At 57.4% G+C, this 23,400-nt stretch overlaps 1 protein-coding gene across 3 annotated transcripts in view; it reads left to right on the top strand.

Annotated features, from left to right (window-relative positions):
• Osbp2 (oxysterol binding protein 2) overlaps positions 1–22,923 on the top strand; it is a 107,027-nt gene extending 84,104 nt beyond the window's left edge. The window contains exons 3-14 of one of the 3 annotated variants that reach the window (XM_048343304.1): positions 944–1,200; positions 12,635–12,827; positions 13,217–13,334; positions 15,991–16,045; positions 16,249–16,395; positions 17,294–17,539; positions 18,193–18,313; positions 18,547–18,650; positions 18,825–18,920; positions 19,005–19,189; positions 20,937–21,163; positions 21,431–22,923. In XM_048343304.1, the coding sequence (XP_048199261.1) occupies positions 944–1,200; positions 12,635–12,827; positions 13,217–13,334; positions 15,991–16,045; positions 16,249–16,395; positions 17,294–17,539; positions 18,193–18,313; positions 18,547–18,650; positions 18,825–18,920; positions 19,005–19,189; positions 20,937–21,163; positions 21,431–21,576 (1,895 nt within the window). In that variant the 3' untranslated portion in view covers positions 21,577–22,923. The remainder of the gene's footprint in view (positions 1–943; positions 1,201–12,634; positions 12,828–13,216; positions 13,335–15,990; positions 16,046–16,248; positions 16,396–17,293; positions 17,540–18,192; positions 18,314–18,546; positions 18,651–18,824; positions 18,921–19,004; positions 19,190–20,936; positions 21,164–21,430) is intronic. The other 2 variants (XM_048343305.1, XM_048343306.1) reach the window with 2 other exon arrangements.
• The last annotated feature ends 477 nt before the right edge of the window (positions 22,924–23,400 follow it).

Here is a 23,400-nt window from a genome sequence, read left to right on the forward strand (position 1 = left end):
CAGTGTGAGAGGTGAGACAGAGTAGAGAATGGAGAGAAGAGAGCCACTGGCCCCTTGTGTGAAGGGGCCAGAGGGAGGCTGGATGGGCAGCCTGGGCATGACGCTCCCTCAGAATGTCAGCAACTTTGTTAGTCCCCTGGGAATGGTGCTGTCCCTGACCCCCAGCCGTTGTCTACACACACAGCACCATGTTCTGCAGGCTATGTGGGTGCAGACTGGCTGTGGCCTGAAGGGTGTTTCAGGCAGAATCCAGAGAAAGGGGGTGACATTGAGCTGGGCCTCAAATGGGTGAATGGGGTGAGACGTTGAGGGTGTGGTGTGTAAGGTTCCAAGCTATAGGGACTCGATGGGCAAGTCCCCAAGCAACAGCACAATCTAGTATTTGTGTGCTCATTACAGGATCAGCTGGTGCAGTTGTGGGGAGAGGGGAGAGACCAGATATCGAATGGATTCGGCCAGGAAGGGGTCTTTCAGTCTACATAGGCCTGCCAGGCGGAGAGAGGAGCCCTGGCTCTCCTCTGGGATTGTCTGTGCCCACTGAGCCATCCTTACCCTCTGCACTCAGTTCCACCCACCCTGGCCTGCAGGCTGTGATTTGCTTCACACAGGCGGCCCCCTGCAGGGAATCCAATCCAAGCTCTGTTATTCCCCTTTGGGTCCCTTCCCATTGACTGGGCCTGTGCTGGCCAGGGCCGAGCAGGCGCACTGCTAAACCTGGGATCCTTTCTATACATCCAGCACTGTGAGTAGAAATCATCATTTCGAGTAGCTATTCTCCACATCCAGACAGGGGCGTCTCACACCATGCTGGTTGGAAACAAATCACAGCAACTCTTTCTTGACAGTACTGGGGTTTGAACTCAGAGCCTCAGGCTTGCAAGGCAGGCTCTCTACCACTCAAGCTACACCTTCCAATCCCAACAACACTCTTTCCTCTTCACAGATGACTCTGGGGACGACGACGAAGAGCCTGCCTCCCCAGCTGACAAAAGTGAACTCCACCACACCCTTAAAAACCTCTCCTTGAAGTTAGATGACCTCAGCACGTGCAATGACCTCATCGCTAAGCATGGCGCGGCGCTCCAGCGCTCCCTGAATGAGCTGGACAGCTTGAAGATCCCATCGGACAGCAGTGAGAAACTGAAGGTGGTGAACGAGCGGGCCACCCTCTTCCGCATCACGTCGAATGCTATGATCAACGTGAGTCTCGCCCCCTCTGCTTTGCAGGCACGGGGGAGGGGTGGCATTGAGCCAGAAAGGTTTTGCAGCTCAGCTTGCCCAGGGTCATGCCAGCCTGATTGTAGACAAATCAGGTCTAGAACCCAGAAGGCACCGCCACGGGAGTGAGCCACCTTCTGGAAGCTGCCTGGCTGTAACTGGGAATGGGGAAGGGTCTCCATGGTGGATTGCTTTTGGACCCTTTTCTCTGTCTGCCTGAGTATTTCCCAGACTTTCAGTCTCCAGACATGGTCTGACCGTAGCAGTCTCCTTCCTGGGACAGCCACCCAGCAAGGGTGGCACCCAGCCCTGAGGCCACTAGTCATGTGGAGTCTGGGTGGCATACTGAGGAGCATGGGCCAGGGCAGAGGAAGTGTGCAGAAACAGAAGCTGCTCAGAGCTGAAGTCAAGATCCACTCAATATGTGGCTCAGGAAGGCCCAAGCCTGGCTGGAGACAAAGGGGCTAGTCCTGGGGTTCAGGTGAACCCCTGCCAGGGACCCAGCTCTAAGCTCCAGGGCTCAGAGCACAGCCTGGCTGGAACAGGAAACTTGGAGACAGGGGAGGAAGCAGTCCAGATCACTAGCCCAAACCCCTGGCATGCAAAACTTGTCACGGCTGTGAGGCTGGTCAGCCACAAGCCACCCACACCTGCCAGGCATGCTCAGGACTAGAAGCTCAGGCACGGCCTCAGAAATCCTCACTCTGAGGCCTAAAGAAGAGCCAGAAGTGCCCTTTTAGCCAAGTGCTGGTGGTGCTGACTGATTTTTCCCCCCTCCTTTCATTCTCTTGGGTCACCATCTTCCTTATAGTCTCAGCTTCTGTGGGCTTGGTCCCTTTACTTCTCAAAGTGATACCTCAGAATGCCAAGCCCTTAATGATAGAATGCTGTGTTTGTATCTTGCCACCCACATCTACCTACACTGCTTCTCACCCAGGACAGAAGCCACTTGACTCTGGAGAGAAAGGTCTGGCTTTCCCAAGATAGTGAAGCTCACAGCACACAGCAGGCTCTGGTCCTGCACCATCTTTTATGAGACAGTAGGGGCTCATCTGTGTTCACAAAACCATAAAACACCTCTCCCGTCTAAGTGCATAATGAATGGTTTTACGAGAAGCCAAGCCTCTTGGGGTTGCTTCAGAGGCCCATCTGTAGTTCTCGCTCAGAGACAGTCAGCCTAGAATGACAGGAGCCACTCAGTCAGGGAAGGAAACACCCAGCAAGCCCCAAGGTTCCCCCTGGGATTTTCCTAGCATCCTCCCCTCACCCTGCAGGACCAGATCCATTCTGGAAAGGCAGTGTATACACAGCTGTCAGTCAGTGTTCAGAACCCCACCGTGGGAGAAAGGCCCCCACGGACAAGCTTGCTGGGGGTCATGGCACACATGGGTCACCCCTGGCTGGGGGCTGGACCACAACGGTGCCCCCCCCATTCCCTATTCATGCCTGTGCGTCATTGGGACCACGAGCTATTGTTAGTGCCGGAGTGGGAACAGGCTCAGAGAAGTCACTCGAGCTGCCCATTGTCACCAGGCCAGGATACAAACTCAGGCCTGTGTGGTCCACTGCAGGAGAGACAGTCCCTGAGTGTGAGACCTCAAAGGTCCTGGGAGGGGCTGGAGGGGCCTCTCCCGCATGGCTGCTCTCTGGAGTCAGCATACCAGGCCGCGGCCTCACATCCCCCCACACTGGTCTCCCAAGTTCAGGAGCTGGCGCGCTCACACAGCTTTTACCTGTAAGCAGCCATGTGGCTTCAGATTGGCATGGCTGACGCCCCATCTGGGAACCATCTGGGGACCCAGAGATGCAAGTCCTCATCACTGTCTCCCACCCTTCCCGCTGCGGGGACCCTGCTGCTTGTCCACTGGCCACCACCCAACCCAACACTGACTGTGAGGGAAGTTTCTAGCAGCCCAGCCTGAGCTGGGGGCATCTTCCCACCTGGGATGCAGCCGGCCCTCTTCTTCTCCCGGCCCTGCCGAAAGCTGTGAGTTGCCACGCTGCGGCTCACACAGCATGGTTCATGATGGAGCAGGAGGGCCGCCTGCTCAAACAGCGCCCCCCAGAGGCTGCAAGGCAGCACAGGCCGCTGCTTCAGCTCACCTCCCCAAGGTGGCAAGAAAGCTGTGCTCGGCCTGCTTTGTTTCGCAGTGCTAGGGTTTCAATGTAGCGCCTCACATGTGCTAGGTAGGTACTTCACCACTTGAGCCATGTCCCTGGACCCGTTTTGCTTGGGTTACATATCAGATAGGGTCTCGTGGGATGTTTGCCCTGGCCAGCCTAGACTATAGTCCTCCTATCCAGAGTCTCCAGGGTCGCTGGGATGTCAGTCACACACCACCACGTCTAGCTTATTCGTTGAGATGGGGCCTAGCTAACTTTTTACTTGCAATAATTCTCCCCGCCTCTGCCTCTGGTAGCTAGGATGACAGCCACCATATCTGACAGTCTTCAGAACACCTTTAAATTCAGAAAAGGTCATCAACATCATAAGTCTTTTGATCCTAAACCCTCAGCAGAGGTCCCTGGACAGTTCCTGAGAGGCCAAGCTCCATGGCCAGTGGTGTAGCCCACCAGATGCCCACTGCTCCCCAGGGGTTAGGGCAGCATCCTCACCTGTCACCTAGCATGGCCTCTTGCCTCTTTGTGGAAACTGGATGCTCAGACAGGGGGCGCCGCATGATCCAGGGCTTCCCCCATCATGCTTCTGCTCGTGCCGGTACCACCCCTCTCACCACGCAGTAGGATCATGGCCACGTGGCTCAAGCGGTTAGGATAGTCTTGCCCCTAGCCTTTTGGGTTTGTCAGTCCTGGGACTTGAACTGAGGGCACTGTCCCTGAGGTTTTTTTTTGCTCAAGGCTAGCGCTCTACTACTTTGAACCACAGCTCTACTTCTGGTTTTCTGGTGGTTAATTGGAGATAAGAGTCTCTCAGTGACTTTCCTGCCCAGGCTGGCTTTGAACCACAATCCTCAGATCTTAGCCTCCCAAGTAACTAGGATTACAGATGTGAGCCACCAGCACCCAGCGCCCTTGGGCCTTTAACCCAAACCTTTCAGCAGCTTCCCACAGAGCCTTGCCCGCACCTGTGCCATGGTGGGACTCAGCAAGGGACAGGCAGGCTGCTGCCCTGGTCTCCCACCCTGTCCCTTGTCCAGCAACTCTCCTAGTGAAACAATGTCGTGTGTGTGTGTGTGTGTGTGTGTGTGTGTTTGTGTGTGTGTGTGTGTAAACGTCCAGAGGAGTGTCACCCGAGGGCCCACAGCTTTCATGGCCACTTTGGAAGCCAAGTGTAGGAGAGGCTGGAAGGTGGCCTCAGGGTTGGTCACCTGCAGCCCCACGGGAGAGGGACCTTGGGTACTAGTCATGTGCCTCTGCACCGTGGCACCCAGCTGAGGGCAGCGGTAGAGGCCGCAGGGTGTGGCCCGCACAGGGAAGAAGGCTCAGGGATGGGAGCCCAGGTCTTGATTCTGCTGCCTTGTGGGAGTGTTCTGAACTGTTCCCTCCCTTTGGCTGAGGGAAGGAGGGCAGGTGTTCCTGCCCTGCCCAGGATCGCCTGTGTCCCATGTCAGCACCACCTGCCACCCCATCTGTGGATCCCCTGCGCCTCATGGGCTTTCCTACCTCAGCCCTGGCCCTGGCCTTCCTGTCAGCTCCGTGCCTGGCACAAGGCCTGGCACCCAGAAACCTCAGCATACAGGCCGGTGAAAAAGAGAGACACAGACAGACAAAGATGAGGAAGAAGAGAGAGAGGAAAGAGAATCGCAAAAGGGCCCAGGAGCAGAGGAATGAATGGCCCAATTCCCTGTGGGGAGTTTTAACATGAATCAAAGCCAGCCAGCCAGATCCCTGCTTGAATGGCTCTTTCTGGTGATGAGAACTGGCCTGCCAGTTAGGAGCCACAAACTCCTCTATGCCAGCAGAGCTTCTCTGCCAGGCCTGGTGTGGGGAGGTGCTTGCTCCCCAAAGTCTCAGGCCTCAGAACCAGCGCCTGCCACAGTGACTCAAGGCCTGTGGTGAGAATGGTTGAATGAGTGCTGATGGCCAGCTCAGGCTCTTGAGTATTCATTTCCTATAAAGTAGGGGAGGGAAGTCCTCCAGGCTTATTCTGTTGTCTCTAAGTTTACTTTAGTGTTGTAGCCCAGTGCTCAGCTTGGACAGGCCTGCGGGCTGGATGAGGGTAGAGTCACCGCTGTGCATGAAGTAAATGTCACCAGAGCTTTGTTTTGTCCCTGTCATCATCTGTTTTGGTCAGAAGCTACCCTGAGGCCCAGAGTGGTCATTTTGCCTTTACCTTCCACTCTGAATGTGAGCTCCACAGCTTGGAGAGTGGGATGGGGGCAGGCAGCCTTGTGGATGGGACAGGGAAGCTGATGTGGGCAGGGGGGGCGGGCAGGATGTCTGAGTGGAAGGCAGGGCTGGCAGTGCTGCTGTGTAGTAAGGAGTAAGGCCTCCAAAAAGTTCCCCAAGGCACAGGTCTGAGTCACAGGAAGACGGGGCCCTTCTTCTCCAACCCCTTCGACATCCCATGGCTGCATGAGAACAGGTAAAGGAAACACTGCAGAAGATTGGCCCATCTAGGTGCACACTGAGGTCAGAGAACAGGGAGATGGGGACCAGCTCTGAATCTGGGCCCTGAGTTTACCAACTGGGGTACCTGTGAAATCCTGATATAAGAAGATGGGTATTGGTGGCTCATGCCTATAACCCTAGCTACTCAGGAGGCTGAGGTCTGAGGATTATGGAAGCCAGCCAGGGCAGGAAAGTCTGTGAGACTCTTATCTCTACTAAACTACTGGAAAAAAATATTCAGAAGTGGTGCTGTGGCTCAATGCTCACCCTGAGCAAAAAGCAGCTCATGAACAGTACCTAGGCCCAGCATTCAAGCCCCAGGACCAGGAAAACAAAACAAAACAAAACCTAGAAGTGGAACTGCTGCTCAAGTGGCAAAGCAGTAGCTTTAACAAAAAACAAAACACTCAGGGACAGCACTCAAGCCCCAAGATCAAGCCCCAGGACTGGCACAAAAAAAAAATTTAAGGTTTTTTTTTTTAATGTAGGAAAGTCCATGGAAGAGGGATACCCAGCCCAGCCAGGACCCAAATGGACTTGGCTTAGAGAATAGTCTGGTCAGAGAGAGGGCAAGGGCAAGAGGAGAGGTAGGAAGCATTGTGGGGGCACAGGCAAGGGGAAGAAGATGGGACAGGTAAGGACAGGCACAGAGATACAGTGAAAACCACAGGCATCCAGACAAATGCTTGTGGAACATACTCAGCACAGAGGCCTCGATTTGGAGCATCCCAGAAATAAAGACAAGGTCAGAAGGAGCTGCTCACTTCTGGAATACTAAAAGCTTCCTAAAAGTCTCACGTTGTTCACTGCCTAGGAGACAAGTGGGGCACCTCCAGCAAGGCCAGCTGTGGAACAAGGCCTGGAGCTGCCCTGGGCTTTCAGGGGTCCGTGGAGTCCCTGCCGGCTGACCACTGCTCTGCTCCCAACAGCTTGCTCACTTGGGGCCTGGGGAGATGGGTAAAAATAGATTCCAAAATGGTCTCAAGTCATTTGGCAAACTGGCAGCCAGATGGCACCAGTTCCTGTGTGCAAAGGGGTGAACTATTTTGAATGTGGAAAGAGCTATTTTAGAGTTTTCATTGCAGCAGAGAGCTGGCTCTCCTACACAGAGAGCCCCACATCTAGGGGAGCCCACAAGTGTGGGGGAAGGGCGGGGCACTTGGTGCAGCCAGCACAGGCAGGTGGCCAGCACCACCCTAGCCCAGAGGGGATAACATGGAGCACAGTGGCTAGGTCTGCCAGGACAACCCCCAGCGGAGCTCAGCCCTTGCAGTAGAGCGCAGGTGTCCTCAGTGTTGGCCTTGGGCGTTTGCGATGACTGTACGTCTTCCCAGTGGGCTGCGTCGGCCAGGCAGACCGCTGCACTGAGTCTCAGCCCTTCTCTTTCCTTCCTGTGCAAGCTGTTCTGAGCCTGGGCTTCCTATTGGGTAAAGGAAATGCTGCTATGCCCAGAGGAAGGAGAGGGGAGACCCCACTGGGTCCCTGGGCTGAGCGTCTGACCAAGTAAGGGGCTTTCAGGAGACATTGTGCCTCTGCTATCGCCTCCCTGTCTGCCACCTGTGGGCAACCAGGCTGGGGGGGGTGGGGCACTGTGGTGATGATGGAATGGTGGGTTGGTGGCCTCCACCCTAGCCACTTGGGAAGTAAGAAGGCCCTCCATCTGCCCACCCCAGAGCCAGGGGCCTGAATGCCTCCATAGAGCAGGTGCCATGTGCCTGGCAAGTGCTGCTATGGCCACAGCTGGCAACATGGCTCTTTCTCAGGTCCTCCTGGGACCTGCTGCCCGTGCCACTGGCTGGAGGTGCTGGCCACACCGCTTGGGACCTCCCGGCACTCGGCCCACTCAGCTGCTGTCCGCCCCAACATCCCACAGGCCTCTGGCCATGGTGGAACTGACAGAGTGACCTCTGGAAGGCCATACCCATTCAGGGTCCTTGCTTCTGCAGACCCTCCCTGGATTTGGGGAAGCCACACACAGGCCCCGCAGGGGGCCCGGACTCTCCTGCCTGTGTTTGAGGGACAGCCAGGTCACTGGCAGGATTAGGCTTAGGAGCAGCAAAAGCGATTAGAGCCTCCCCCGTCATGGGGTACAGCTGGGCAGAGGTTTCCAGGTCAGATACGCTCTGTCTGTCTCATGGACATTTCTTAAGGTGAACAGAGGAAATTGCTGTGGAGCCCATAGCATCATGGGTGACTCAGTTTCCGCCGGGCAGACTGCACTCATGGCATCCTTTACCAGCTCAGGGATATCCTATCTTGGAGCTGAGCAGGAAGTCCCCCTAGAGGAGGCCCACCTTTGCTGCTCTGGGCTCCAAGGTTCTTATTCTGTTTGGGGTTACCTTAGCAGATCCCTGCAGGCCAGGGATACCTGCTGTCCCCGCCCCCAGCCTGCCCCTCTGAGTCTCAGCAGCACTCCTGCCATCCATCCCCCCTTTCAGCAGGACCCACTCTGCAGCCCTGGGACTGGGAGGAAGGGGAGGGGCCTGGAATATGGCCTCATCCTGAGGACAGCTGACCCCCTGGATCATAGAACCATGGTCTCTGCAGGAGTCCCATACCCCTGGGCCTTCCATTCCTGCCAGGCATGGTGGCTCCCAGCTGGGCCCCACCCACCTCCCCTCAGTCACCCAGGACCCTGAGGACAGGATGGCTAGGGCTCCGGATGGGCCCAAGCCTCTCCTGCTGAGGGGTGGGTATGAGCATAGGATTGTCACAGAACCTCGGGGGAAATGTGACCACATTCAGACCTTGGCTGAGTCAGCCAGGCCTTCCCTGGGCCCCTGGAGAGCCTCCCTTCACAGGCCCCCCTCAGGGGCCCCAGGCTTAACCCAGCTTAGTGAGCACACAGCCCACAGCGCAGCCCAGCTTAGCATTCCAGGACAGCAGGGGCCAGGCCAGCACCTGGCTCTCTCCATAGCAGCAGCAGGATGGGGCCTGGCCAAGGCCAGCGGCTGCGGAGGAGAGCCTGGGAATTGGGGATGAACGCCAGGTGGGTGCACTGGGGGAGAAGGGGAGGGGCAGCTGGGCCTCTGCACCCCAGGCTGGCCAGGGCAGGCTGTCTGCTGCAGGCACCCTCCACTGGAGACCAGCAGAATCCTTGGGTCCAGTCACATGAGTGACACAGGCCATCGCCACCCTGCCCCCTCTTTCTGTGACATTCTGTAGTCTTCAGGTGCCACCCAGCTGCCCAGGGGATTTGGCTTCTGTCACCGTACCACACTTAGCTGTAGGCCCTGTGGGAACTGAGGTAGATAGAGTCCACGGGTGGCTCCCCAGCCTTGAATACAGGGCCAGGGCGTGTTGTACAAGGTTACTATTCCCAGGATCCCAGCTCCACCAGAGTAATGCCATGGGGTCCCACAATGTCCCTCACCACAAGGGACGCCCTCCCCCCTCCCCCAGAGAGCAACAAAGATCCAGCTGCACCCGGGGACCAGTGGCTTACACTTGTAGTCCTAGCCACTATGGAGACTGAGATCAGAGGATCACAGTTCAAAGCCGTCCCAGGCAGAAAAGACTCCAGCTTCATTCGACTAGCAAAAAGCAGGACTAGCACCAGCCTTGATCAGGAAAGCTGAGTGAGAGCCTAGACCCCCCGAATCCAAGCCCTTGCACCCCAAGCAGACATGCAGGTGGCGTGGTGAGACTCAGACCCCATCTCTGTGCATACCTCTCTGTGGCCTGGGGCAGGCCCATGACCTCCTGAGCCTGCGTTTGGCTCCTGGTCATGCTTGGCAGAGCACTTGTGAGAAGCAGCCGGGGGGGGGGCGGGGCGGGCACTATGGAGAGAGCAAGTGGGCCAGGCCAGAGTAACCAGATGTGTTTGGGATGGAGCCCTGGGAGGGTGAGGAGTCACATGATGTGGTGGGCCAAATGGGAGGGGCTGCGTGGAAGTGCCTTCAGAGATGGGCTAGGAAGGATTGGGAACCACATCTCTTTTCCCGCAGATGAGAAAGTGGTCATTTTTGGTAGTATGGTTGGGGGGGGGGTGGTGAACTCAAGGCCTCACTCTGGCTAGCCAGGCATTCTACCACTTGAATCATAGGCACAGTCCCTCCCCCTGTTTGTGCCTATTTTTGAAAATCAGTTCTTGCATGTTTGCTGGAGGCCAGGCCCTGCCCACAGCCATCCTCCCTATGCCTCCTGGGTAGCTGGGAATGCGCTTCCACACCCAGCTTGTGGGTCGAGATAGAGAACCTCAATAAGGTTTTGCTCAGGCTGGCCTCTAACTGTGGTCCTCCCACTGTATACCTCCCAGCTAGCCGGGATTACAGGTGCAAGCCATCTCACTTGGCCTGAATGATCATGTCTAAGATACCTACAGCCTGCCAGCAGCAAGCATGGGAAGAGGGAATCTACTTCCTCTGAGCTCTGGAAGCTCAGGCCCCTCTGCGGTGAGCTTTGACCAGCTTTTACTGTGGTCCTGTGGCTCATTTACAAGGCACAGCTCCTGCCTGCCTGGCTGTGCACTGACAGGGAGGGGATGTCAGAGGCTGGAGAGGGAAGTGGTGGGCAGACAGAATGGAAGAGTGGGGAGTGAGGGAATGCAGGGCAATGTTCAGGGGGCCTTGTACAGCTTGTGCTAAGCCACAGGCGGACCACGCACAGACCAGCAAACCCCCCCCCGGGAATCTAAGGGACTTGTCACCCTTCAGCTACACTGACATGCCTGGCTTCCCTATGCTCACTCCCAGGCGCTTGCCCCTGTTGATCTGAACAGCCCCTTCTCCTAGGGCCTCGGTTTTGTGGTTTGGGGGTGGCATGAAGGGTGGGAAGATACAAAGAAGAAGCAAAGTTTCTAAGAACCGTGTAGCCCGTCCACCTGCCTGTGGAGTTCCTCCTGCCCGCCCGCGCCCCCCCCCCCCCAGCACACTGCCACACAGACTTGGCAGCTCTCGGTGCCAGGGCCTCCCTCTTTGGTGGGCACACAGGCAGCAGTGGCTGACTCCAGACTATGTGCTGGGCCAGCATGGCCATGGAGTGGGTGACAGGGAGCAGCGGGTGAGCGGAAGCAGAGGGGCGCTGGGTTGAGGACCTGGCCCCAGGTCTGGCTCCATAGCCACCTTGCTCTGACACCTAGACATCTTGGTTCCACCATCTTGAAGTGGGGTGGACATGTCTGTCCACCTGTCCCACAGGGCCTCTGTGAGGTCTGGAATGTTCTCAGCACCCAGGGGGAGGATACTCCATCCTTCTTGTAACCACTGGCCAGGCCAGCCTGGGTGCCTTCTGGTCTGGCTGTTGCTGTGTGTGTTGTTGGAGTCCCCTCCCTCCTCATCTGGCCTGGTGATGGGGGAGCGGGGTTGTAGGGGGCAGGCAGGCCACAGGAGCCAGGGCGGTAAATGGCTGGGCTCTGGGTCACCAGGGAGCAACAGAGTCAGCCTGGAAGCCAAGTGTGGCTGGTTGGCCTCAGGCCCCCAAAGGTAGAGGTGTCCATCCCACCCTTGGGGATCCACATGAACCCCACATTTGCAGACTAAATAGCTGAAGATCCAGTGGCTGGGGTGCAGCCATTGGGATGGAGATCCCTCCTCCACCCCCACCCCCACCCTGCCTGCGCCAGGTCAGGACACATCTCTGCCTAGGTGTGGCCAGGCAAGGACCAGCACCCAGACCTTTGGGGAGAGGACGAGAGAACTCTCAACTGGAGGATGGAATGCCCTGATCCTGTGTCCTTGATGGGGGAAGTTGCCAGGGCGTGAGCCTCACTTTCCTCATCTGTCAAGTGGGGATGATTCACTCATACCTGCTCCTGGTGTGCTGAGACAGCACCCTGGGAACACTGTCTGGCGTCACTGTGCCATCTTCCATCAAGGACTTTGCTGGAGCCATTCTTCCAACTCCTAGTGATGTGCCCTTTCCCGCAATGCCTTGCTGCCTTGCCTGGGCAAAGCAGACCCATCTCCACCTCTTCAGAACAGGGTTAGGAGTACCCTTGCTCTGCCCCACCATAGGTGTTAGAGGAGGTGGCGGGAGCAGTCTGGAGCTGGACCTGATAAAAGGCTTGAGGTGCAGCCAGGTGCTGATCGCTCACACTTGTCATCCTAGCTACTCAGGAGGATGAGGCCTGAGGATCATGGCTCACACCTATCCTGGGCAGGCAAACCTGAGAGGCTCATCTTCAATTAACCACCAAAAAGAGGCCAGACATAACTATGGCTTCAGTGGTAGAGCTCCAGCCTTGAGTGAAAAAGCTTAGGGACAGCGCCCATGCACTGGGTCAAGCCCCAGAACACAGTCACACGCGTGCGCGCGCACACACCTGGGTGATGACCACTTGTCACCAAGCCAGCTGGGCCACCAGGGTGCAGGTGTCCCCAAGGGGCTGCCATCCATGGGAGCCAAGGCATAGCCTGGGGTGGCCTACCCCCTCTCCAGGGGCAGCCAAGGATCCCCCCCATCCCACTCGCTCCCACTATACCTGCTGACTGTTGGGGTGCCCCTGGGAAGAGGGTTAGAAAGTGGTCAGAGAAACCACCCAAACCCAGCAATGCGCTGTTGGTGCAGCGGCCGGTAGATCTTTGTCATAGAGGTAAACTTTGGACAGTGAGCTCAGGGTGACTGGCGGGGTGTTGGTCCTGCTGGGGACCAGAAACCATGGAGGCCCAGCATGCCTGGGCCTAGGAAATGCCACCCCATCCAGTGGGTTAACGAAGGCATCCAGAAAGGGTGATCCCAGGGTTCCTGGCGTGGACTAAACGCTCTCCAGGAATAGCAGAGGCCGGCGCCTCCTTTCCCGGTACAGAGGCACGGTGACCCCATCTCTGCAGTGTGGAGTGGGGTGCCCCGTCTTCGGGCAGCTGTGGTTGGAAAGGCAGCAACAGCTGGGGCGGTTCCCTCACAGGCCTGCAGGGACTTCCTGGAACTAGCGGAGACACACAGCCGGAAATGGCAGCGGGCCCTGCAGTATGAGCAGGAGCAGCGGGTCCACCTGGAGGAGACCATCGAGCAGCTGGCCAAGCAGCACAACAGCCTCGAGCGAGCCTTCCGCAGTGCGCCCGGCCGTACCACTGACCCTAGTCAGAGCTTCAGCCAGGGTAAGTGTGGCCTCGGGGGACCAGCCTCCACCCTCAGCCTCCCTCTCCCCACCAGCTTTGCTTACAGTTCATCAGGCACCCCAATTCCTACCCCACACACCTTCACACACTGCCTCTGAGCTTGCCTGGGCAACCCCAGCCCCCTCTCTGTGCCGGTGGATGGCCCATGCTTTGGTTCCAGTTCTCTGAAGCTCAGCCCAGCGGCCTGCTCTGTGGCAGGGCTGCTCAGGTGCCAGGCGGCAGCCTCCATGAACCCTGGATGGGCTTCTGCCGGAAAGGGGAGCTGGGCTGCCTCAGGCAGCTTTACCACGTGGAGATCAGGGAAGGCTTCTGGGAGGAGGGCAAGGAGGCGGGAATGCAAACTGAGGCGGGGCTCTGTGTGTTTCCAGGAAGCCTCTTGACCACTAAAGGAGAGGACAGCGAGGAAGATGAAGATACCGAGTACTTCGACGCCATGGAAGACTCCACATCCTTCATCACTGTGATCACAGAGTCCAAGGAAGACAGGTGGGGTCCTCTGCGGGCAGAAGGGCCAGCGTCCCCAGGGTCAACCTTTCCCACCTGGCTCGCTCCATCTTGTCTTGTGGCCAGCTATGTACTTCAGGCTTTAAGACTGTTCCAGGTGGACTGTGGGCTTAGATTCCGTTCTCCCAGCTGTAAGCCCACTTGGAGGCTGAGGGAGGAGGATAGCAATCAGAGGCTGGCCTCAGGCAAAAATGCATCTAAGTGCTGAGGATATGGCCTAGTGGCAAGAGTGCTTGCCTCGTATACATGAGGCCCTGGGTTCAATTCCCCAGCACCACATACACAGAAAATGGCCAGAAGGGGCGCTGTGGCTCAAGTGGCAGAGTGCTAGCCTTGAGCAAAAAGAAGCTAGGGACAGTGCTCAGGCCCTGAGTCCAAGCCCCAGGACTGGCCAAAAAAAAAAAAAAAATGCATCTGAAAAACAAATAGAACTTTAGCACACCTGGTCTGGAAGCAGAGGCCCTGAGTGCAGACCCCAGCACACCAAAAACCTTTTCCTTATATTTAGAATGGAAATAAAGTGTGGGTACAGAATGAACTAGCTGTCATTAGGGGTACAGAGAAACCCAGCAGGTTTTCTTCTTCTCAGAGCAGTAGAAAGTCCCACGACTGGTTCCCTCCACAATGTCAAGGGATTGTTTTGGTTTTTTTATTTCCAAGTCTTTAATTATCTATTAAAAAATGTGATCCACAAGCCTGTAATTACAGTTACCTGGGAGGTTGAAATCAGGGAATCGAGGCTGGAGGCCAGCCTGGGCAAAAAGACAAAGTGCCGGTGTCTCACACCTGCAATTGTAACTACTTAAGAGGCTGAGATTTGAGGATCGCAGTTTGAGGCCAGCCTGGGCAGAACAGTCTGTGAGACTCTCATCTCCAATAAACTACTCAGAAAAAGCCAGAAATGGCATTGTGGCTGAAGTGGTAGAGTGCTAGCCTTGAGCACAAAGAGGCTCAGGGACAGCACTCAGGCCCTGAGTTCAAGCCCCAGAACTGGAACCAATAAAATGAAATAAAGTAAAAAAGTTCCTGCTATCCCAGTAGCAGGGGAAGCACCGTAGGAGGATTGCATCCAGGCCAGCTGAGGCATGAGGTGAGACTCCACCTTGAAAACAACTAATTCAGGCCAGGGGCTGGTGGCTCACACCTGTAATCCCAGCTATTCAGGAGGCTGAAGATCATGGTTCAAAGCCAGCTCAGTTGGGAAAGCCCATGAAAAAATTTTTTATTAATTAAATTTTGTTGACAAGGTGTTGTGCAAAAAGGGTACAGTTACATAATAAGGCAGTGAGTACATTTCTTGTGATATCTTACTCCCTCGTTTTTCTTCCGTGAAAATCTTATCTCCAACTAACTACCTAAAAACCAGAAGTGGAGTGGTGGCTCAAAGTGGTAGAGCACTAGCCTTGAACAGAGAAGTACAGGGCTCCACCATAAACATTAAAAGAAAAGTAAAAAAAAAGAAAGAACTCAAAAAGGGGGCATGGTTCAAATGATAGAGTGCCTACCTAACAATTGTGGGGCCCTTAGTTCAAACTCCAGTACTGGAAAGAAGAAAAGGAGCCCACTCTTTCCCTCAGAAAGTTTCTGACCCGCTTCAGTACCATGGAAGGGCATTTGCTGGCGTGAGCACAGGGTCCATTTCTGCATCCACAGGAAGTGGATACAGGTGCAGAGGGAATGTCTCAAAATGGTGGGCTGGACACAACCACTGCTCCCTTGGGGCTAGGGTCTCCAGACACGCCTGCTAGCACTTCCCATGCCCTGGGATCATTTCCTACTTGTCAGTAACGTATTGAAACTGCAGCCTGTCCTGCTTCCTAAGCATCCTTCCCCTCGTGGCTCTGCAGCCAAGATGCCCCTGCCCACCCCCTCATGCCCAGAGCCCCCAGGTCTGGCCTCCCCAGCCCTTCAAGTGGCTCCTGGCCACCAAGGGCAGAGCTGATTGCCCCTCAAGGCCCCCACAGGGCCTGCTGACCCCTTGGCTGTGGTGTCCTGGCTGCCATGGCCATGTGCAACATGTGCCAGCACAGGGATGTGTGTGTGTGTGTGTGTGTGTGTGTGTGTGCACGCACGCTAATCCTCACACTTGAACTCAGGGCCTGGGCACTGTCCCGGAGCTTTTTACTCAAGGCTAGCGCTCTACCACTGGAGCCACAGCGCCCCTGCCAGCCTTTTGTTGGTTAATTGGAGATAAGAGTCTCACAGAATCCTCAGATCTCAGCCTCCTGAGCGGCTGGGATTACAGGCACACGCCCCCTGTACCCAGCAGAGATGTCTGACCCATTTCTTGCCCACCGGAGCCTGTCTGGTGTGCAAGTCGGATGCCCAGACTGCAAAAACACACGGGGTGTATCAGAGTCAGAAAGGGGCCTGTGAGGCACTACAAGGCTCTCACGGAGTAGTGACCACCCACCCACCTCTTCTTGGTCCCGTGTCACAGTCCCCAGGAGAGGCTGGGTACAGGGGCTGCACCCAAGGGCTGGGCTGAGTAACTCCTGCTAGGGTCGTCTCTGGAGGAGACTTGTCTGGATCACTGCCTGGGGGCTGTCGGAGGGAGCCAGGAGAGAAGGGGGGCCAAGGTACCAGCATGGCGGGGTGGGGGTGTTCGTGACCTCCCTTCCCCCTTGGTGTCCTGCAGAAAAACCGAGGAGGGACCTGTGTCGGGCTCCGTGGACTGGACCTCAGCAGACAATGTGAGTGAGGGAGACCAGCCATGAGGTGGCCGGGGGCTGGGGCCAGGGCAAGCTCCCCGCGCCCCCCCCCCCACCTTGCTCTTGGGCTCTCTCCAACCCCGGAGCTGCCTCCCGGCTGCAGTCAGGCAGAGCAGGGCCTGTGGCTGGCTGAGCCCGGGGCAGGTGGGGGCTCCACTGAGAGGGATGCCCTGCTTTTCTGGCAGGTGTTGGACAGTGCCTCGATTGGAACCAAGGGTTCATCCAAAGTTAAGAGGCGCGCCCGCATCCCCGACAAGCCCAACTACAGCCTTAACCTCTGGAGCATCATGAAGAACTGCATCGGCCGCGAGCTCTCCAGGATCCCCATGCCGGTGCGCCTGACCAGTGGGCCAGGACCTCGGTGCCCCGCTGGGGTGTCAGTTCCTTCATGGCACCTGAGGAACAAGGGGTTCATCAACCAAACCCCCAAAGAGCAGGAAGGAGATGGGGGAGTGACTGCAGACTGCAGATGGAGCCTCACTGTGTCCCAGCTGTCCGGGCCTTGGGTGGACAAAAAGTGGTGGGAGTGGGTTTTGCTAATGGAGGGGAGATCATCCCTCACACCAGGGGTCATTCCTGACCCTCCCTGCCCTCTGCCCCAGGAAATAGTCTCCAGCAAGGTCACACAGAGGGCCTCTTCACCATGAAAGGGCCTTGAGGATTCCAGGCCACCAGTTCCACTGTGGGACTCCTGAGGCCCTTCCTAGCTCCTGCCTGTGTCCACATCTCACAGTGGTGCCACAGCGCCCCCTTCCGAGCGTCTGAAGTATGGCGCTAGGTAGCACAAGAAAGACCACTGGGAAGATCGGGTGTGTGTGGGTGGGGTGGCCTGCCTGCCCACCCCACCCATCCTGCATGGGCCCCTTCACTGGGTCCCTCAGAAGAAAACTGAAGACAACAGCTCAGAATCCAAGGAAGACATCCGCCACCGCTACACATGGCTTAGCCATCCTGATGGCCCAGCACCTGCAGTGGCCTAGGCTCAGTTTATGTGCTGGTGGGGGGACAGGAAGTAAACGTCACCAGAGCATAGCATGGCAGAAAGTGACGGTGGGGGAGGGGGTGGGATGGGGCCACAGCACTGGACAGCAGGGGGGCCAAAGGACATCACAGCGAAGGTGCCATCCGAGCAAGGATGTCCTTTGGAGTGTGAGAAGAGCACGGGGTGCTGCGGTGACCCAGGGGCTGGCACCGGGGCTAACCGCCCGTGCTCTTCCCCGCCATGGGCAGGTGAACTTCAATGAGCCCCTGTCCATGCTCCAGCGGCTGACGGAGGACCTGGAGTACCACCACCTGCTGGACAAGGCGGTGCACTGCGCCAGCTCAGTGGAGCAGATGTGCCTGGTGGCCGCCTTCTCTGTGTCCTCCTACTCCACCACCGTGCACCGCATCGCCAAGCCCTTCAACCCCATGTTGGGGGAGACCTTCGAGCTGGACCGCCTCGAGGACATGGGCCTGCGCTCCCTCTGCGAGCAGGTGAGGTCCGTCAGGCTGGCCCGGTGCCCCCCACTCCAGCCCATGGCCAACTGCTGGGCGCGGGGACAGTGCACCCATCCCGGAGGGCTGGCGGAGGGGGCCCATGCTTTCAAGGCTGAGGGGTGGGCGAGGAGGCCCCGCCAGACAGGACATGACTCCTCTGACAGTGGCCACAGGGGGGTGTCCGAGTGGAGGCAGCTGGGGTTCAGGGTGGGGCTGGCAAAAGCCATGAAACCCCGGAGTGCCGGAGGGAGTGAGGTGGGCCCTCAGAGCCTGTCGTGGAGTGAGAAGCTGTGGAGCGTTGAGAAGGGTTGGGGGTGGGTTTCTAGGAGGTGGGGTCATGGTGGGGGTGCCACCCATGCTGTGGAAGGGCAGCCCAGGGTGGGGAAGGAGAGGAAGCCCCCCAGGGTGACAGAATGCAACAAACCTGGGCCTTCCATGCCCATGGTGAGGACTTCCTGAGGAAAGGACACAGTGTCCCCCATCCTCCTTCCCACTTCCTGTCACTCCATGGCTGGGCAGGCCCGTGGCCCCTGCGTGGCGCTGCTCTGCTATTGAGCCTGCCTTGGGTCCAGGGCCACCGCCGGGCCTCTGGCTGGGAAGGTGGGTGACTTCACGCCCAGCCATGCTCACGTCTGGTGGTCTGGGCCTAGGTGAGCCACCACCCTCCCTCAGCGGCCCATTACGTGTTCTCCAAGAACGGCTGGAGCCTTTGGCAGGAGATCACCATCGCCAGCAAGTTCCGGGGCAAATACATCTCCATCATGCCACTGGGTGAGCCGGGGTGGGGAGGCAGTGGGGTCCCAAGAGGGGGCTCTGCTGACCCCCAAGGCTGACTTGGGGCTCAAGGGGAGACTACTGTGCAAGTCCACCCCTCACCCTCACCCACTGGCACCCACAGTGGCCTCACCTGCGCCCTGGCACCAGTTGGCATGGGTAGTTCTCTGGTTCTCACCAGAGACCCAGACTGGGAGGGCGCCGTGACCTCTGACCCTCCCCCCCTCCAGGCTCCATCCACCTAGAATTCCAGGAGAGTGGGAATCACTATGTATGGAGGAAGAGCACCTCGACTGTCCACAACATCATTGTGGGCAAGCTCTGGATCGACCAGGTCAGAGCCGGGGGTGCCTTGGGGGGAGGGATGGGTGTGGGGCCCAGGGATGGCCGAGGGCACTGGGATGGACATGGGGCTGGGGATGGGTGTGGGGGCCCGGGGATAGGCGTGGGGCATGGGGATGGGCGCAGGGCCCAGGGATGAGCCGTGCTGACTTCTGTCTGCTGCCAGTCAGGGGACATCGAGATTGTGAACCATAAGACCAAAGACCGGTGCCAGATGAAGTTCGTGCCCTACAGCTACTTCTCCAAAGAGGCTGCTCGCAAGGTGAGCAGCACCCCCACCGCAGCCCCCGGGGGGGGGGTGAGGCACAGTGCAGCCTGTGCTGACAAGGGCCGCGCGTGTCCACAGGTGACCGGGGTGGTGAGTGACAGCCAGGGCAAGGCCCACTACGTGCTGTCGGGCTCGTGGGATGAGCAGATGGAATGCGCCAAGGTCGTGCACAGCAGCGCCAGCAGCCCCAGCTCCGACGGCAAGCAGAAGACGGTGTACCAGACCCTGCCGGCCAAGCTGCTGTGGAAGAAGTACCCGCTGCCGTGAGTAGGGTGGTGAACCGTCCTTGGGGAGTGGGGGGGGGGGGGCCCAAGGAGCAAGGGACAGGCAGAGGACCGCCCCCCAAAAAAACACACACCCTGACCAGCCAGAGAGGTCTGCGCATGCATGCATGTGGTCAGGGAACAAGGTCACCCAGCGGGCATCTGTGTGAAAGCCACGCACCTTACCTCACACCCCTCAGGGAGCGAGTGTGAAACTCTCCAGTGGCCGCACATCCTGGGCCAGAGGCGGCCCAACGCCTGTAAACCTAGCTAACTCAGGAGGCTGAAACTTAGAGGATTGAAGTTCAAAGCCAGCCCAGAGATGAAAGTCCTCAAGACTCTTATCTCCAAAATACTCAGCAAGACGCTAGGCTAGAGGTATAGCTCAAGTGGTAAAGTGCCAACTGTGAGCCCAAAAAGCTGAGCAAAAGCATGAGAACCTGGGTTCAGGTTTAAGTGTAGGCACAAAAGAAAAAAAAAAAAAAAAGGAATGTGCCTCCAGCCAGGCATTCATGGCTCACACCTGTAACCCTAGCTACTCAAGAGGCTGAGATCTGAGCATCACAGCTTGAAGCCAGCCCTGCACAAAAGACAGACTCTTTTCTCCAATAAACTACTCAGAAAAAGCCAGAAGTGGGGCTGTGGCTTGAGTGGTAGAGTGCCTTGAACACAGAGAGGCTTAGGGACAGCATCCAGGCCCTGAGTTCAAACCCCATGACCAACACAAAAAAGAAAGAAGAAAGGAAGGAAGGAAGGAAGGAAAGGAAGGAAGGAAGGAAGGAAGGAAGGAAGGAAGGAAGAAAGGAAGGAAGGAAGGAAGGAAAGGAAGGAAGGAAGGAAGGAAGGAAGGAAGGAAGGAAATGTGCTTCCAACTAACCCACAGTCAAAGAAGATATAAAGGAAATCAGAAAATATACCTGGCTGATAATGAAATCAACATGTATCAAAAGTGGCAGGAAGCTAGACGAGGTGGCTCATACCTCTATCCTGGCTATTCAGGAAACTGAGATATGAAGATTGTGGTTCAAAGCAGCCCAGGCAGAATAGTCCATGAGACTCTTATCTCCAATTAACCACCAGAAAGCTGGAAGTGGCGCTGTGGCTTAAATGGCAGAACACTGGCCTTGAGCTGAAGAGCTCAGGACAGCGCCCAGGCCCAGAGTTCAAGCCCCAGGATGGACAAAAAAAAAAAAAAAAAGTGGCAGAACTGTGCAAAGCACAGTTCTTGGAGTGATTAGAGCCTTGGCTCCCCGTTCTTCCAAATGTTGACCACCTGAGCTCAACAGCAGCCAGCTGGAGAGGTTAGAAAAAGCTGAGGATGTGAGAGGCCTGGGTCACAACACAGGGCCCCAAGTTCAAACCCCAGGACCTCTTCCCCCCCCCCCCACCAAAGGGAAAAGTTAGAAAAACAGCAGCAACATGAATTCCAGCTACCTGAAAAGAAAGACTATAGCAGGAAAGCCAAGGGCAATTGAGGTTTCCTCCACTGGAAATGGAGGAGCCTCTGACGTGACAAGGAGAGCAGGTCAGGGGCCTTTGCCCGGCTCCACAGGCATGGGGACCCCAAGGGGACGCCAGGAAACACGGCACTGCTCAGTCTGCGGGGCTGGTGCCCCGGCAGGGTCTGCGGGATGGGTGTTGCAGAGTGGACTCGAAGCTGGGGAGGCAGGGCCAGGGCCTGGGGGTCCCCGAGGGCTCAGCCACCCCACCCCCACCCCCACCCCCACCCCCACCCCCGCCTCTGCAGGGAGAACGCGGAGAACATGTACTACTTCTCGGAGCTAGCGCTGACCCTCAACGAGCAGGAGGAGGGCGTGGCGCCCACCGACAGCCGCCTGCGGCCCGACCAGCGGCTGATGGAGAAGGGGCGCTGGGACGAAGCCAACACGGAGAAGCAGCGGCTGGAGGAGAAGCAGCGCCTGTCCCGCCGCCGCCGGATGGAGACCTGCGCCGCGGGCTGCGCCACGGAGGAAGGTCAGAGCCCGAGAGGGAGCCCGGGGAGGGAGGGGGAGGGGGGAGGGGGGAGGGGGGAGGGGGAGAGGAGGGAGACAGAGAGATGAGATCCAGACAGAGACAGACAGAGATGGAGAGACAGAGACAAAGACAGTGAGATGAGAGAGGGGGATAGGAGAAGAAGGAGGGGGAAGGGGGGAGGGAAGAGAAGACCCTCGCTGGGAGGAGACAGGGTGCAGGGGCCCCCCACCCCCCGAGGATCTGACCCTCCCACCCCCCACCGCCCAGCAGAGAAGGAGTGTGACAGCTACATGCCCCTGTGGTTCGAGAAGAGGCTGGACCCGCTGACCGGGGAGACGGCCTGCGTGTACAAGGGCGGCTACTGGGAGGCCAAGGAGAGGCAAGACTGGCACATGTGCCCCAACATCTTCTGAGCACCCCCTGCGGCACATCAGGGAGTCTGCACAGCCAGCACCCCCCCCCCTTTCTTTAATGCACTCAATTTAATACTGAATGGCCCTCCCCACCCATATTTATTTCCTTTCCTCTTTTTTTTTTTTGCCCCTTTTCTCTTATTCCTACCATGAAACTTTTGGGGGGCTCCCCCTCTTCAATCAGAAGGGAGAAGGGCTGACCTGGGTTCTCTTCAGTTCCCAGGTGCGCCAGGTCACCCGTGCCCCTTCAACCATGGGCTGGGGCCCCACGGACACCCCAGTTCCCACAACTCAGGCCGGCTGGCCCTGGCCAGGGGTTGCCCGGGTCCCCAGCCCGCAATGCAGGGAGGACCGGCCCCTCCTAGGGAGCCTCTTTTGACTTTTTTTAAGAAAAAAAAAATTCCATTTCTTTTCCAGCCATGAGGTTTAGTAATATTTTTAGTACAGCACTTAGTACTAGCTTTCCAAGTGTGCTGCCTTGCCATCCATCGCCCTGGCAAGAACCTCCCTCTCCCCGCACCCCTTTTCTAAAGACATCTGAAAAGCCAGACCCTTGAGTTGGGAGCACTTTGTAGCTCAGCACTGCAAGGCCCCGCCCAGCCCCCTCCCCAAAAGCCTGGAGCCCACACACACCCAGAGCAGAGGGGTGCAGATGGGGGACTGCGGAGGGTGCTGGTAGCACCCTAGCCCGGAGAGGCCCGGAAAGCTGGAAGGCAGGGCCTGCAGGTGCTCCCCGCCCAAGAACAGGGCCCCAAATCAGCAATAAGGAACCAACCCTCCACTCCACCTGGGCTGGCCACCCGGGCCCAGGCCCCCCCCCCCGCCTCGCCTGGTCCTCAGGCAGAATCGGGGTGCTCCAGCTCAATGGCCCCCCTCCCCCAACTCCTTATTTGCCTAATTTATATATGATATATAAATATATATAAAATAGCTATTTTGCTTAAATTTCTACAATATGTAAAAGTGAAAAATGATGAAGACAGCATTTCCTGTCTGAGTTTTGCCTCCTGTCCGCTGTGCTCTGCCCTCTCCTGCTCCTTTCTGCCAGCCTGGGGGGGGGGCGGAACTAGACCGTGGTGGCCACATCCCAGCCCCCCTAACTTTCCCACTTCAGTTTGGTCCTGAAATTCATCGTGAGCTTTGCTTTCTACTCCAGGACTGGGATTTCTTTTTTATTAAAACAAAACACAAAAGTGAAAACACCAATGTATGAAATGCCTTACGATGCCACTCTGGGGGGGTAGGGGGAAGGGGGTGTCCATCTGGCTCCCCTCAGAGCTGTGGAGTGCACCTCTTTCCCCAACACTGTGTGTGAGTGAGCACCTTCTGACTGTAATAAAAGTTAAAAGCAAACTCTTGGCTTTGGGCTCTGGGGTGGGAAGAGGTGTACAAGGGGCCAGCGAGGGCGCACCAGCCAGTGTGGGGAGCCAGGGCTTCCTCTCAATCCCGGAAAGGGGGGGGGCAGGTCTGGGGTGGGGGAGACCTCAGCTGGGCCCAGATCCCTGCCCCCTGCTGTAGCCACCAACACCTTCCTGGGCCTCAGCTCCCAGGCTGCCTTGGGAAAGGCCAAGGCCCCCACAGCCCTCCAAGAGGGCCCTGCCCCGGAGTTCCGCTTTGCTTAGTTGCTTGACAACCAGGGCCTGGCTGCCTCTGCTGCCTCTGTTGCCAGGCAACGTGAATCACAATCACCTAAGAAGAGGCCGGTGCTGCAGGCCAGGGGAAGGGCTGAGGCCTGATGGACACTACAGGGACCTAGGAGCCCAGATTCTCCCTTTCTGCCTGGGTGCCCAGCACACTATCCACACTGGCCCTGAAGAGCTGCTT

This window comes from Perognathus longimembris, chromosome 3, assembly GCF_023159225.1.
Source record: "Perognathus longimembris pacificus isolate PPM17 chromosome 3, ASM2315922v1, whole genome shotgun sequence".
In the NCBI taxonomy this organism is placed as follows: Eukaryota; Metazoa; Chordata; class Mammalia; order Rodentia; family Heteromyidae; genus Perognathus; species Perognathus longimembris.